The sequence below is a fragment of the Alligator sinensis genome, unplaced genomic scaffold (assembly GCF_000455745.1).
Source record: "Alligator sinensis unplaced genomic scaffold, ASM45574v1 scaffold987_1, whole genome shotgun sequence".
NCBI classification, from domain to species: Eukaryota; Metazoa; Chordata; order Crocodylia; family Alligatoridae; genus Alligator; species Alligator sinensis.
The window spans coordinates 27,413-39,984 of NW_005842574.1; the positions used below are offsets into that span (position 1 = coordinate 27,413).

At 55.4% G+C, this 12,572-nt stretch overlaps 1 protein-coding gene across 1 annotated transcript in view; it reads right to left on the reverse strand.

Moving 5' to 3' along the window:
- Nucleotides 1-395: 395 nt before the first annotated feature.
- Nucleotides 396-12,572, reverse strand: part of HSF1 (heat shock transcription factor 1) — a 90,988-nt gene continuing 78,811 nt past the window's right edge. The window contains exons 10-14 of the mRNA XM_006032463.2: nucleotides 11,314-11,400; nucleotides 5,537-5,642; nucleotides 5,296-5,361; nucleotides 2,201-2,270; nucleotides 396-1,199 (exon numbers count right to left, since the gene is read on the reverse strand). Coding sequence (XP_006032525.2) covers nucleotides 994-1,199; nucleotides 2,201-2,270; nucleotides 5,296-5,361; nucleotides 5,537-5,642; nucleotides 11,314-11,400 — 535 coding nt within the window. The 3' untranslated portion in view covers nucleotides 396-993. The remainder of the gene's footprint in view (nucleotides 1,200-2,200; nucleotides 2,271-5,295; nucleotides 5,362-5,536; nucleotides 5,643-11,313; nucleotides 11,401-12,572) is intronic.

The window sequence follows — 12,572 nt, forward strand, 5'->3', positions numbered from 1 at the left end:
GATGACAAAAATAAAGCTTTCAATCACAGAAGAGCCACCAGGTGACAGGCCATTAGTTTTATATATATTTGTATGTATATATATATATATATATAGCTATTTATATATATATAGATAGATATAGATAGAAGTGGGCGCTTCTTCTCTCAGGTAAAAATCCAAAATACAGTTTTTACTATTAACAATCTGAAGTGTCAATGTACAAATTCTTTGCGGCCAAGCGAAGGGGAAACAAAACCGAAGGGACGAGGGAGAGAAACACGCGGAGCGAGAGGAAATAAAAGAAACAAGGGTGCTGGGATCCTCGGGCCCGGGCGCCCTCGCCACGTGCGCACGGACACCAGCGGGGATCAAGCCGCACGGCAGAGACCACAAAGGGACCCAGCCCACCAGCGCCAGGTTGGGAAACTTTTATTTCTCTTTAAAAACCATCCAGTCCGCCATAGGGGGAGGCTGGGGGTCCCCCCTCGGACACACCCTCCCCGTACACACCGAGTGCGCCGCGCGGTCCCGGGAGCGTGGAAGCGTGGTGCAGCCCTGCCCTACGCCCCGGCTCTGGCGGGGAGCAAGCGCCCGCTGGACGCTGCTGGGGTCTTGCGCAGGGCGCGGCTGCCCCCCTCGGCGGGCGCGGAACAAAACACAAACATCACTTAGTGACTAGCTGTTTTGTGACCACCCAGGTCCTCCTGTCTGCTTCTCCGGGCCACGGTGCCTGTCTAACCTCTGTGGCAGGTCGAAGGGGAGCACGGGTCGGGGGCCTGTGGCACGGCCGTGCCCCCCAGGGTTGCCAGCCGGAGGAGCACTGGGTGGCTAGACTCTAAAGCAGATTTCAAACACCTCATTAAGCGCACACACAAATGAAATCCTCACAGTGCCAGGGAAGCAAACATGAACCAGAGGGTGTTTAGAGCTTGCAATGTCTGTGCGAAGCGAGGAGGCTGAGGGCCGGGCTTCCCTTTAGTGTGCAATCTCTCTCTTGCCCTACATTCAGCTTTAGGATACCGCAGGGTCCTTGGGCTTGGCCTGCTCAGTCCCAGACAGGAGGGAGATGGTGGGGTCTTCCGAGTACTCGTCCCCGTCTGTAAAATACGGCCCTTCCCCCAGCTCGAAGAAGATGGGCAGGTCTCCGCTTCCCATGTCGACGGCGCTTGAGTCCACCAGGAAGAGGGGCTGGGCTGTGTAGTGCACCAGCTGCTTTCCTGCAAGGTGAGGGTGCAGGTGAGGCCGGTGCATCTCCCAGCAGGTGGGGGGTGGGAGCCGCCAGCCCGCGGTCAGTTGTTCCAGGGGTGCAGGGGAGGATGCAGTGGGCAGTTGTTCCAGGGGTGCAGGGGAGGATGCAGCTCAGCAGCCTCTCTACAGGCGGCTGAGCATGGGGGCCAGAGCTCCAATGCTCCACGCTCGCCGTGGGCTTTGCGAACACTGCCCAGCCACCTCTCAGTTCCCCGAGAGGCGGCCCAGACTCGTCACTGGTTTGCATGGGCCCAGGGATTTGCTCCATGCCCTTTGATACAGGAATCAGAACTTAGGTGGGCCTGGCTACCAGCTCAGCCCCAAACCCGCTGCTGCTGGGCTGGAGGAAGAAGAGCTGTGCTGGTTTCACTCAGTGGTGCTGGGACATGGTTCTTCCAGGGCCTTGGTGTGCCCACCAGAAACAGGGCAGGGAGGGCCTGTTTCTGAGTATGCCTGGGCATGGGCAGGCTGGTGCATAAGGAGTGGCCAGCCTGAAGCTCTCCTGCACCATGCTGGGAGAGCCCAGGTGCACAGCACAGGAGAGCAACACGGCTCCCAGGGAAAGGCTGTATGTGGCAAACTAGGCCCAGCTAGTAGCTTGGAGCAAGCTTGCTGTTGGAGACAGAAGGTGGCTGCAGTGCAAAGGGAGGGAAGATTCAACGTGGGACAGGAGGTGGGAACACAAGAGGGGTCCTCCAAATGCACAGCTTGTAAAAACTTGCTTCTAGGGAGATGTTTCCCAGCCAAGTGTGGCGAGAGAAAGACAGAACCAAGTCTGTGGGCACCCCTGACCTGCGCCGGGAGGGACACGGGTGTAGCAGGGGGGCAGGAGTATGAGGGAGCCCCTGCCTGAGGCCATGGCCATGCACCCCCATCCCATGTAATCACACAAGGTTTTTGGAGAGGAGGGAGAGGCTGGTACCCCAGCTGACCCTGCTCCAGCACAATGCCAGGGGAGAGGCAGCCTTACCCATGTCTGCTGCACTGGCCTCTGTCTCAGTAGGTTTCTGCTGTTCCTGGGAGGAGAGGAGGTCCTGAATCTGCGGGGACACAAGTGAGGCTGGTGAGTGTGCAGCACATGGCGAGCTCCTCTGTGCTCCGACCAGGGAGAGGGAGGGGATCTCAGGGCCGGTTGTATGTGCAGAACTGCAGTTTAGTCTGGCAGCCCCTAAGCAGCACCTGCTAAAACACACCTGAGCCAGGGGGCAGGCGCAGGTCCACAGAGTGACCTGCCTTGTCACTGTGTAAGTGCGGAACGGATGCGTGCAGCCCTGTCCCGGGTTAAGTTACATGGCTCCACATGCCCCGCTGCCAAGTCGTCTTTTGGTTAAGCTGGAACTTGCTTCCCCTGCCCAGCCACAAGGCACTGGCAGCTGCTCTTGGTGACTCTGGGACTGGCCGCTCACTCACCTGCTGCAGTCCCATGTCATTTATGTGTGGGGACATAAACCCGAGGTAAAGTACACGCGTGTCTGCGCCCATGGGGCTGTTATCAGGGAACTGCTGCAGGCTCCAGTGACAGTGTCAGGGTGCCACGGGGCAAATCTGCATGAATCCTACTTGGTTTTGCAGAGAAGCGGCCTGAGAGGCTGCAGGTGTCTCTGTAGCCCTTACAGGCAGCAATCCGAGCAGGCTTGCCATGTGCCCTCCGCAGTCGCCACAGCAGTACTGCAGACAGCTGGAGGCCTTTGGGCCCTGGTAACCCTGGGATGAGCTATGTTCGGACATCGGTGCTGCACTGACATCTTTACCAAGGAAACAAGATGGGGCCACAAGGATGAGAAGGTGGATTAGGGTTTAAAGAAGAGGAGAGAAAACAGCAGGAGGTGGAAGAATCCTCTGGCCCCATCCTGGAAGGTCAAATAGCACTGGAACAGGGTGTTAAAGACAAGCAGGCCAGGCCAGAAGCTGACATGTTATCAGGCCAAGAGTTGTCACCCATCCAGGACCAGATCAGCTGTGGTGTTCACATCTGGGCTTCCCTAACCCTTTCCCTGTGTGACTGTGCTGACAGAGCCTGCCCCTGGGGCTGTGTTCCCCACCCTCTACAATCAGGCAGTATCGCTGTGGCCACTATGGCAGATTTCTGTGGAAAAGCCACCTCTGGAGAGGGCTTAAACACACACCTAGCTTCTGACACTCCTGTCCAGCAAGCAGCAAGCTGTCTGGGAACACCCGGCTCTGCAGGCTGGGGAAGTGTGCACAGCGGTGCCCCACAAAGTGAGGACAGCGTCAAATCAAATGTCCGGCCAGCCTTGTGCAGGGGACGGGCGAATGACATGCAGGCAGACCCCTGAACCAGTCAGGCCGTGAGCTCCAGGGAGCCCAGTCAGCAGCTGGTGTCAGATCAGACACCGGCGGCTGCCACCACTTTGCTTCTAGCAGGAACATCGATGCACCCCAGTTGAAGTCCCCAGTCTTAGCTTCAGGCAACCCCCAATGTCCCTGGAGAGGCTTAAAAACACCCTGACATACAGCAGAAATGAGGGGGCGGGAGGAACCAGGAGAGCCCAGAAGCCTGAAAAACCCCCATGGCAGAATACAAGCACCGTACGCCTAGATCATCACTGACCAGTGGCCCCAACCTCTTCTTGAACATCTCCAGGGACCGAGAGTCCACCTCGTCCCCGGGCATCTATTCCACTGGCTCGTTATTCTCACAGTGAGGAGGTTTTTCTGGATAGCCGATCTAAATTTACTTTGCTGCAACATCAAGCCGTTGGTCTGCGCCCTCCTCTCTGCAGCCAGGGTCAGGAGGCAGCTGGTTCAAACCGCGTGGGTGGTAAAGGCTGTTCTGAAAGCTAGCGCGTGGTCACAAGACCCTTCTGCTGACCTTCACCAAACTGCGGGGGTGGCCTGAGAGCTCACAGGAGCCCATCTGCCTGCGGGGAACCTGCAAGGAGGTCAAACCTGACCTAACATTGGGATGCTCAGGGCAGTATGACCCAAGCAGCAGCTACCGCTGCTCAGCTGCATCAAGGTAAGCACTTTCCTCTCTGCTCTGCATTTTCTGTTCCCTATCAAGACCAAACCAAGGCCCTTTGAAGCTTTTCATGAGATACTCTGCACAGCAGCCAACGGCCACAGACTTAGGGTCTGGGATGTGGAGGTCTCAAGTTCAAGTCCCTGGAACTTCAACCTCTGACCCCTACCCCTGAGATAAGTGCGATAACCCCCAGGCTGTGGCCGCTTTGGTGTGTCTCAGGTCTTTCCTGCTGGAGCTGCTTCATTCTGCGTGAATTAGTAAATCTTTGTTGGACCCCAGATGAGACGGGCTCTATGGCTCAGGTGCTCACCTAGGACATGGGAGACAGGGTGCAAGTCCTTGGTCTGAGTCAGGACTTGAGGCTAAGCACTTCTCAGCAGGCTGCTGGCCATTCTGGGTTCTCTCTCCTGTTTGGCCCATAAACCCCCATCTGGACCCCAGCAGCCTCTCCCAGTGTGAAACCGGCCAGTTCCCAGGAAAAAAGGCACCAGAAGAATCAGCATCTCTGAAAAAAGATGAGCTGCCGGAGATTTTCCAGCCTGCTTTGCCGGTCCTGCTGCTAATAGCATAACAGCTCAGCACTGAGTGCACGGCGGGCGCTGGGCAAATAAACAGTATTATACCGAATACAAAGGGGGTTTGCCTTCAACCTCCTCCTTCCCTGCAGCACACGCACACTTCTGAGAGTTTAGGAAACCAAGAAGGCGAGTTTATGGGAACCACATGCAGCTCTCCAGGCTTCAGTGCAGCTCAGTGCTCGGGGAGCATCGCTTGCATGAGAGATGACGTCTCAGCACCTCATCAGCTCGGCAGGAATGATGGAGTAGGCCTGCTCTCTGTGGGAGCTGGTCAGAGAAAGCTTTGGTGCTAATTGAATTATTTCCCCCTGGCAGCTCTCCAGCTCCTAACAGGGCTCAGAGACACTTTCTCCCCCCCACCTCCAAGTTGGGGCGGGCCTGGACTCTCTTCAGAGCCTGTCAGAGCCTTCCCTCGCTCAGATGGAGAGGCTGTGGCTGAACAGCAGGAGGCACTTTAGTCTGGCAGCTGTGCGTGTGGAGGGATTTTTAACAGCTACTCACGCTGGCAAGGCTGCTGTCCAGGTCGGGAAGATTCATGTCTGTAACCGTCATTGAAGGGCTAAACAGCTGCCAAAGGAAAGAACGATTAGTGCAGGGAAGGAACACGAACCCAGATGTGCTGTAGAAACTCGTGGTGGAGACTACCATGTCCATCTGTCCCTGCAAGGCACAGGCACGTGCTGCCACGAAACACGGCTCAGTGCCAGGTCCTTGACGGGGGAGATGGGGGGTGGGTACTCACATCCAGCAGGGCGCTCGTGTCCACGCTGAAACCGTGCGTGGTCAGCATGGTCTGAAGGTTATCCAGGCTGGAATCAATGGTGTCCAGATGCTCATTTAGCTCGTTCCTGAGTAAAAGAAGGCAGAGCAGAAAGGTCAATGCCAGGAAACATCCCCCCAGGCTCTGGGCTACTATGAGGGGCTCTCTCCACCCCAGGGACAAAGCTTCCATTACAAGCTTCTACTAACTTATAAGTTAAACCTTCCTGCAGGAAAGTGGGCTGGGTTTGTGGCCATTTTCACACATGCCAGCCTCCAATTCCACTCGTAGCGTCAAGCTCAGATATGCTGATACCACCCTGAAGCGATGCGCTCTCCCTCTCTCCAGGGGAGTCCTGCCTGAACCAAGAGGCAATCCCAGGGCGGCTGCTGGGTGGCGGCAGCCAGTGGCTCTGATGAGCCAGACACGGGATTTCTTACAAGCGTGTGCAGTCACTATTCCCAGAACGCGCCAGGAATCCTGATGCCCGCTGGACTCTGCAGCGAGGGGACCATGCAGATGTCCCAGGGGCCCCCGGAGGCACTAGGTCTTAGGTCTAGCTGCCCGCAGAAAGCTGCTCTGAACTTGTTCTTTGGCCCAGATGACTCGATCTTCCCTTGCTTGTAAAAGTCCTACGATAGCTTTGATGGGAAAAGAGGAGGCCAGGAAACTGCTGACTCTGGTCCGGGGAAAAATACTTAGAGAAGTCCCCTATGGCTAGAAAACGCCTTTGCCATTGGCACAATCCCTGGAAGACCTGGCTCTTCCCTTAGGAAAGACTTTTCCCCAGTGACACCCATGGGCGTTGAGCTCTGCTCCCATTCACCGGAGTAAGTGAGGCCCTCCCTGCCTCCTAGCCTTTCTATGGACCCAGATGCACAAGGAGTCCGTGTCCATACCAATTGCGCAGCACGTTCACACTGAAACTATACATGGCCAGAAGCATTCAGGAACAGTTGAGGGGGCAACTCAGTGACAAACACATCAGCTGGACCAGGAGCGAGGCTGCAGTTTCGCCATGCCACCCACGGAGAACGACCATAAAGGAAACCCAGCAGACAGCCGGGCGCAGAGTCAAGGGTTCCTGGGAGCTGGGGTGCAGCTGGAGATACTGGCTATGGGGAGGAATGAGGACACAAGGCCTTCGCCCTGCAGCTCCCCAGGAAAGAGATGCACTCGGTGGCTCGGATGCATTACTGCTTTCCCCCTGCGCCTCTGCTATGAAACTCACTGACGCTTCCCGTGACACGGAGAGCTGAAGACAAGCTAAGTAAATGCTGCGAGACAAGCTGGGATGGGGAGGACTGGTTTTTAACGGGCACAGACTGCGGCCCGACAGACTTGGCTCCAGGTGATGGTTACCTGGAGCGTAACAAGATAACCCAAACTGAAGAGGCAACGCAATGAGGCTGATCGCTGCAATTCCTCCTCTGCTCACTTTCCTTGGTGTTTACATCACATATATGCTGGGGGTGCAGAGAAGGAGAAATAATTAGCCTGAACATCAACGCTAATGTTTAGCAGGTGCCTGGGTGCTACCTGGATTTGCAGCCTCTCTGGGAAATGCCCAAGGTCACCCTGAGCCTGAGGGGCTGCGACGTGGATATGGCGAACTTGGTAGAAATCCAGCGCAGCTAAAGAGTTCAGAAGTGGTAGACTTGGCCCACTGTACCCCCTGCACCAGTCCCCGAGGAGCTGCATTTGGGGTTAATCCAGAGCTTCGTGCAGCTAGTAACCCAGGAAGTGACGCCTGCCCGCTGCAGAGTCCCTCCAGGTTTGGGGTAGGAGCGCCAGCTCTAGCATGCCAGCCGTGAGACTGGAGAAGTGGTCCCTGGCTCAGTGGTCACCACCATGCTTCCGTCTTGGGAGGATTCACAGAGACAGACATGGAGTGGCTCAGCAAGCTTCTGGGTGGCTTTAGCCCAAGTGATCTGACAGCACAGGCTAAGGGCTCTCCCAGACTCAAGCTCGACACGAGTGGCAAGGTAGCTACGGCAGATGAAGGAGCATGTGTTATGGGCATGTGCAGAGAAGGCTCACAAGGAGCAGAATGGGATGCCTGCTATGCACTTCCAGTGTTGGCAGCACGACGTTAGAGAGCCCACAGACGAGAGATGCTTCTCCCTCTTCTCTGGAAACCTGCATCGGTTTAGGGCTTGTTCCTCCAAACTCCACTGCTCAGCATTGTCCTGGAGAGGACAACAGCTCCTTGGCCCTCCAAACATCTTCATGACCGCTACCCTGCAAGGAAAAATGTTCTGCAGCTCAGGCAGTTCTTGCATCACCCACTTGCGAAGAAACATGGTGGTTTCTATCAGGCATCACCCCTGTTCCTCCAACTGCACAGCATAACACAGCACGACGAATGGCCTCCCCACACCAGCGGTTACCCACTGACCCAGCCACTGGGAAGAGGCAAATGGTGGTTACTGCATCAGAGCTGCCATCCTGGAAGAGCAGGGAACAGATCATAAAATAAAGCCGAGTTCATCTTCGCTGCCACGATCTCCGACAATCTAGCGGCAGAAACAATTCAGCTGCCCGAGTAGACGCATGCACCGTGCTTCGGCCTGCTGGAAATGCAGGCCAGAGCGGGCCTGGGAACGCATCCCTACCTGCACTGCCCTACGCATGTGATTAGGAGGCACAGGATTTTGCCCTGCTGACTCTACAGGGAAAGGACTTACCTGTGTTCATTCGAGGATCCTACCCTGCACAGATCTCCTCCCCGGTTCTCAGCCCTTTGGTGTATGGCGCCCAGAAAGCTCTGCAGGATGTGAAGGCATTGGCAGCCGTTCCAGCCTTACCATTATAAACTGGATAGGACATGCCATGGACTTCAGGAACTACTGCTGGGATGAGGCTAGCTAAGACCATTTGAACTCTGTTGGTCTCTTCACCACCACCAGGAAGCTGGCGAGTAAGGGTTTCATCCAGGTCACACTACCGGTGAACGACAAAACTGGGATGAAAACGTTTGTGAGGCACAAACCCTGCAAAGGCAGGTCCTCACGGTCTCCTCACTTCTGAAGAAGGGAAGACTGGGCCGTTGCTCTCTAAACTGAATGGGCATTTGGTGCTATGGATTGGTTCCCAGCACAGCTTACAGTTAATGCCCTCTTCTGTACTGCCCCGTGTTCCTCTTTGTCAAGCTGGCTCCCCCGAACACTCGTGCAGCAGGGAAGGAGTAATCAGTGTGATTCCCCAAAGCAGAATAGCTATGCTCTAACTTCTGGATTGTATTCTGCATGGAAAAAGTGCTGTTTACTGGACACAGGAGGAGCTATTACCCCTCTGTCTGGTGCTGGAGTCCCGTGTCCAGTTTAGGGAATGTAAAGAAAGGAGAAAGAAGCGAGAGATGGCAAAAAAAGGCTGAAAAACAGGAGGAACAGCTGAAAGCACCGGGTACATTTAGCATGGGGAAAAGGAAATTAAGAGCGGATGTGACAGTGGTTCACAAATATCTGAAAACTCACTGTAAAGACACTGGAGAAAAACTGTCCTCCCCGGCTACGGAGGGCAGCATGCAAGGTGATGGATTTCATCCACAGCACAGCAGATGGAGATCAAAGCTCAGGAGAGATTTCCAAACTGCAGGAAGAGGAAGACTGTGGCACCAGCTGCCCAGGGAAGCTGGAGTCTCCTCCTTGGAGGTTTTCAAGCAGAGGCTGGGCAGGCATCTGTCTGGGATGGGTTAAGAGCAGCGCAGCCTGCACCTGTGCAGGAGACTGGACTAGATGACCCTTGACATCCCTTCCAAATCTAGGATGCTACGAAGAGGGAGAAGTCCTGAGTTACTCTAGCTCCCAGGGAAGAGCAGGGCAGGTGACTACGGAGCGTGCTGAGTAGCACAGAGCTTCAAGAGCTCGGCAAGCTCTGCGTGGAGGTCTCGTGTGGGGCAAACCCCTCCAGAAACAGGCCCAGGGCTGTTCTCCTGGGAGAGACCCACAGGCTGATTTTTGTGTGTGGGAGAGAAGCCAGAAGACTCCCTCCTCCCCTGCCCTTCATTACTGAAAGGGAACTCCCCCCTTTCAAACTGATACCCAAGCAGAGGGCTTCTTGACCCCGGGACCAAGAGCTCCCACTCTTCTGGGGGGCACAGCCAGCAGTGCCAAGCTGGAGTGGGGGAACAGCGTCTGTCATCACCATATCTGAGCGGCGCAGGCCTGCTGCGCAGAGGCAGAGGCTTGGGATGGAGGCCATGTGACCCAGCCTCAGCCCCAGGCAGGGACAGCTCCATGTTTGCAGAGCGCGAGATACGTCACGAACCAGACTCGCATGCAGCGGGTTTGTGTCCCCTTAGGCGGGCAGAATCACACGCTGTAAATTAAACCCTCAGAGGCTTCCTGAACGAAAGCTTAGGCCTTGCCTCACCCAGTCACACGCGCGGTCTAAAGCAGAGCATCCTCAGTGTAAGTGTCTGGAGCTGGTGTCTCTCTTCTGGCTGCCAGCTCCACCGTAAGAGTAACAAATCTCTGCGGTACCTCACTTTAACACCAACCGCTCAGCTCCCACGGGCCGCTCCACACAACACAGGCTGCTGTGAGACTCCTGCTGTCTGACTTCCCAGCTGATGAAGTGATGAGGTTTCGTACATGCAGTGTGGTCTCTCTCTGTGTGGGCTACTTTATTGTCTGAGCAGTAACTATGTAAAAATAGCACCTTTTAACTCACCAGGCTGGCTCTCTGCAGGCCTGCCTCCCAGTCAGAGCGGCTGGCTTTAGCTGCAGGAAGATGGGTTTCATTTCTGATGCCACCACGGCCTACGTGCCAGTGAGGTGCCTTGTATCCTGCCCCCAGCCCTGTCAGTGCAGTTCTGAGCACAGCTCACTGCTGAGGTGGGAGGCAGAGAGAGCACAGCTTGGCTCTCCATCCCCACGGCGAGCCAGCAGAGCTGGCAAGACAAGGAAACAGTTCTGGCCTTGTAAGGTGAGCAAGCCTGGGTATAGGCATCACTGGGAGAGAACTAACCTGCTCTGCGAGTCTCAACCTCCCTTCCTATCCTCTAGCTACACTGCTTGTTCCCGTGCTGTGCTCAGCTAGCAGCTGCCCCACAACACAAGGTAATGGGTAGTGCCACTGCTGGCAGCAAAGTGGGCTGTCTGCAGGGCCAGTGAGAGCACAGGTCCTAGCTAAAGCCTGCATCAGCAGTGGAGCTGTGAAGCTTCGCTCCATGGCTCCCAGGTTCTCTATAAAGCGCGGCACGCAGGACATGCTGCTTTAGCAACAAGCAGCTCTCGCAGTGCATGTTAACAACGGCACCTCAGAGCACGGTGAGGTTTGCTACAGGGAGCGTCATTGTTCTCTCGCTATAATATGGCATGGAAAATGCACCAGGAAATGTTCAAGCCCTGGGCTCGCCCCCGATCCCAGCGAAATGCTTCATTATGCGTGTGTGACTTTCATGCCGACAAGAGATGCCGAACTGGCCAAAGCTTCTGTTCCTCCACAGAACAGGGCCAGCACGGACAACAGCTGCGCAGCCTCCCTGCCACCACCCTGCCAAGACCACCTACGGGGATAAGAGGGGAGCTCAATCTCCACAACCTGTTCGGTACTCGGTCTTTCCAACGAGCCCCTTCGTGCCAGTTTGTACGTGGTGTTTTTTGTGATGTGGACTCCGAAGAGCTGGCTACAAGGTTACCCCTGAAAGGAAAGCTGACCTGGAAGCAAGGACAGCGTGCTGTCCAGTACAAGTGTTCCCCTGCCCCGGCCCAGAACTGCAGTGCTTGGGGACAGCAGGCTATTGAAATGCTAACCCTTGCTGTGCTCTGCAGTGATGTGAGGAAGAGGAAGAACTGGGGAAAAGACGAGTGACCTCTGACATCTGCGGAGTGCGAGTCAAACTGAAAAATACAAACAGAAGAGGACACTAGATTCAAGAGACCGGGCATCACACACTTTTAGGAATGAAACATTGGTTACTTCCCAAGGCAAGAATAGTTAGTCAACCATGCTCCTGTGAGCTAGAGGAAGGGGCAGCCACGTCCCTGCAGGCCCTTCCTTAGCAGCCAGGCTGGGGCAGAAACGTTATTAACAGGAACAAGCAAACAGAAAACGAGCATTCCCAGCCAAAGCAAGGCAGAGGGCAGCCTGGTCCCAGCAGAGCACAGCCAGACTCTGTCTCCACTAGGTATGTCTCTGATGAAAGCGTATTGTACCTCGGGGCTGACCAAGCTCCGTGCTGCTGTTTTAATCTGTGCAGCACAGTCACAGTCATCTTTAATAGGGAGCTACAGCCCACTGATAGCATGCAGTGCTCCATTTTAATCAGTGGTGCCTGCATGGGCCAGGTTAGCATGCTACTTCCAGGGATACGCTCTGTATTAATGACGCAGGCGGCAGCATTCTTCTCCCTCTAACTGGCTCTGCCTCTTGAAAAGGTGCTTATGGGGCCTTTAGCTGGAAAATGTTTGGGTTTGGATAATGTAACTTCTGTGCTAAATTTCAATCCAAGTGCTTCCTTTATAACGTGTATCCCAGTCAGCCAAACACCACCACATTCTGGGGTGGAAGCAGGACTCCTGGGGCCCTCGGGGTTGGCCGAAGTGTGACCTGCAGACTTCCACCACAGTGGCCTGCTATAGCTGGTGTGCATCACTGCAGGTTGGGAGCTGTCTAGTGCGAGCTGCACCTCCCCGCTAAAGAGGGTGCTCACCCCATGTAAGAACTGGGTGTCAAGGGGCCTGTGGCCAGACGCCAATGCCCCGCCTAGGTGAGCAGAGTCCGAGTGCCCCTGCTGTACTTTCACGTTCCTCCTCATCAGGAAGCACTTCCCTTATAACATACATCTCAGCACAGCATGCAACTGCCTGGGAGCTTAGTAGAAGCCTTGCAGGAAGAGGGCTGAGCCACAGCACACCCCTGGCACAGAGCATGCATTTCCCTGGAGCATGCAGCTAGCTTGGTCCTGAAGGCAGGGGACTGAGCACCGAATGGTGAACTGTGAGTGCAGGGCAGGCCTTCAGGAGACTATGTTGCTTGGTGTGGGACACTGAAGGAGGGTCTGATGCCCTCC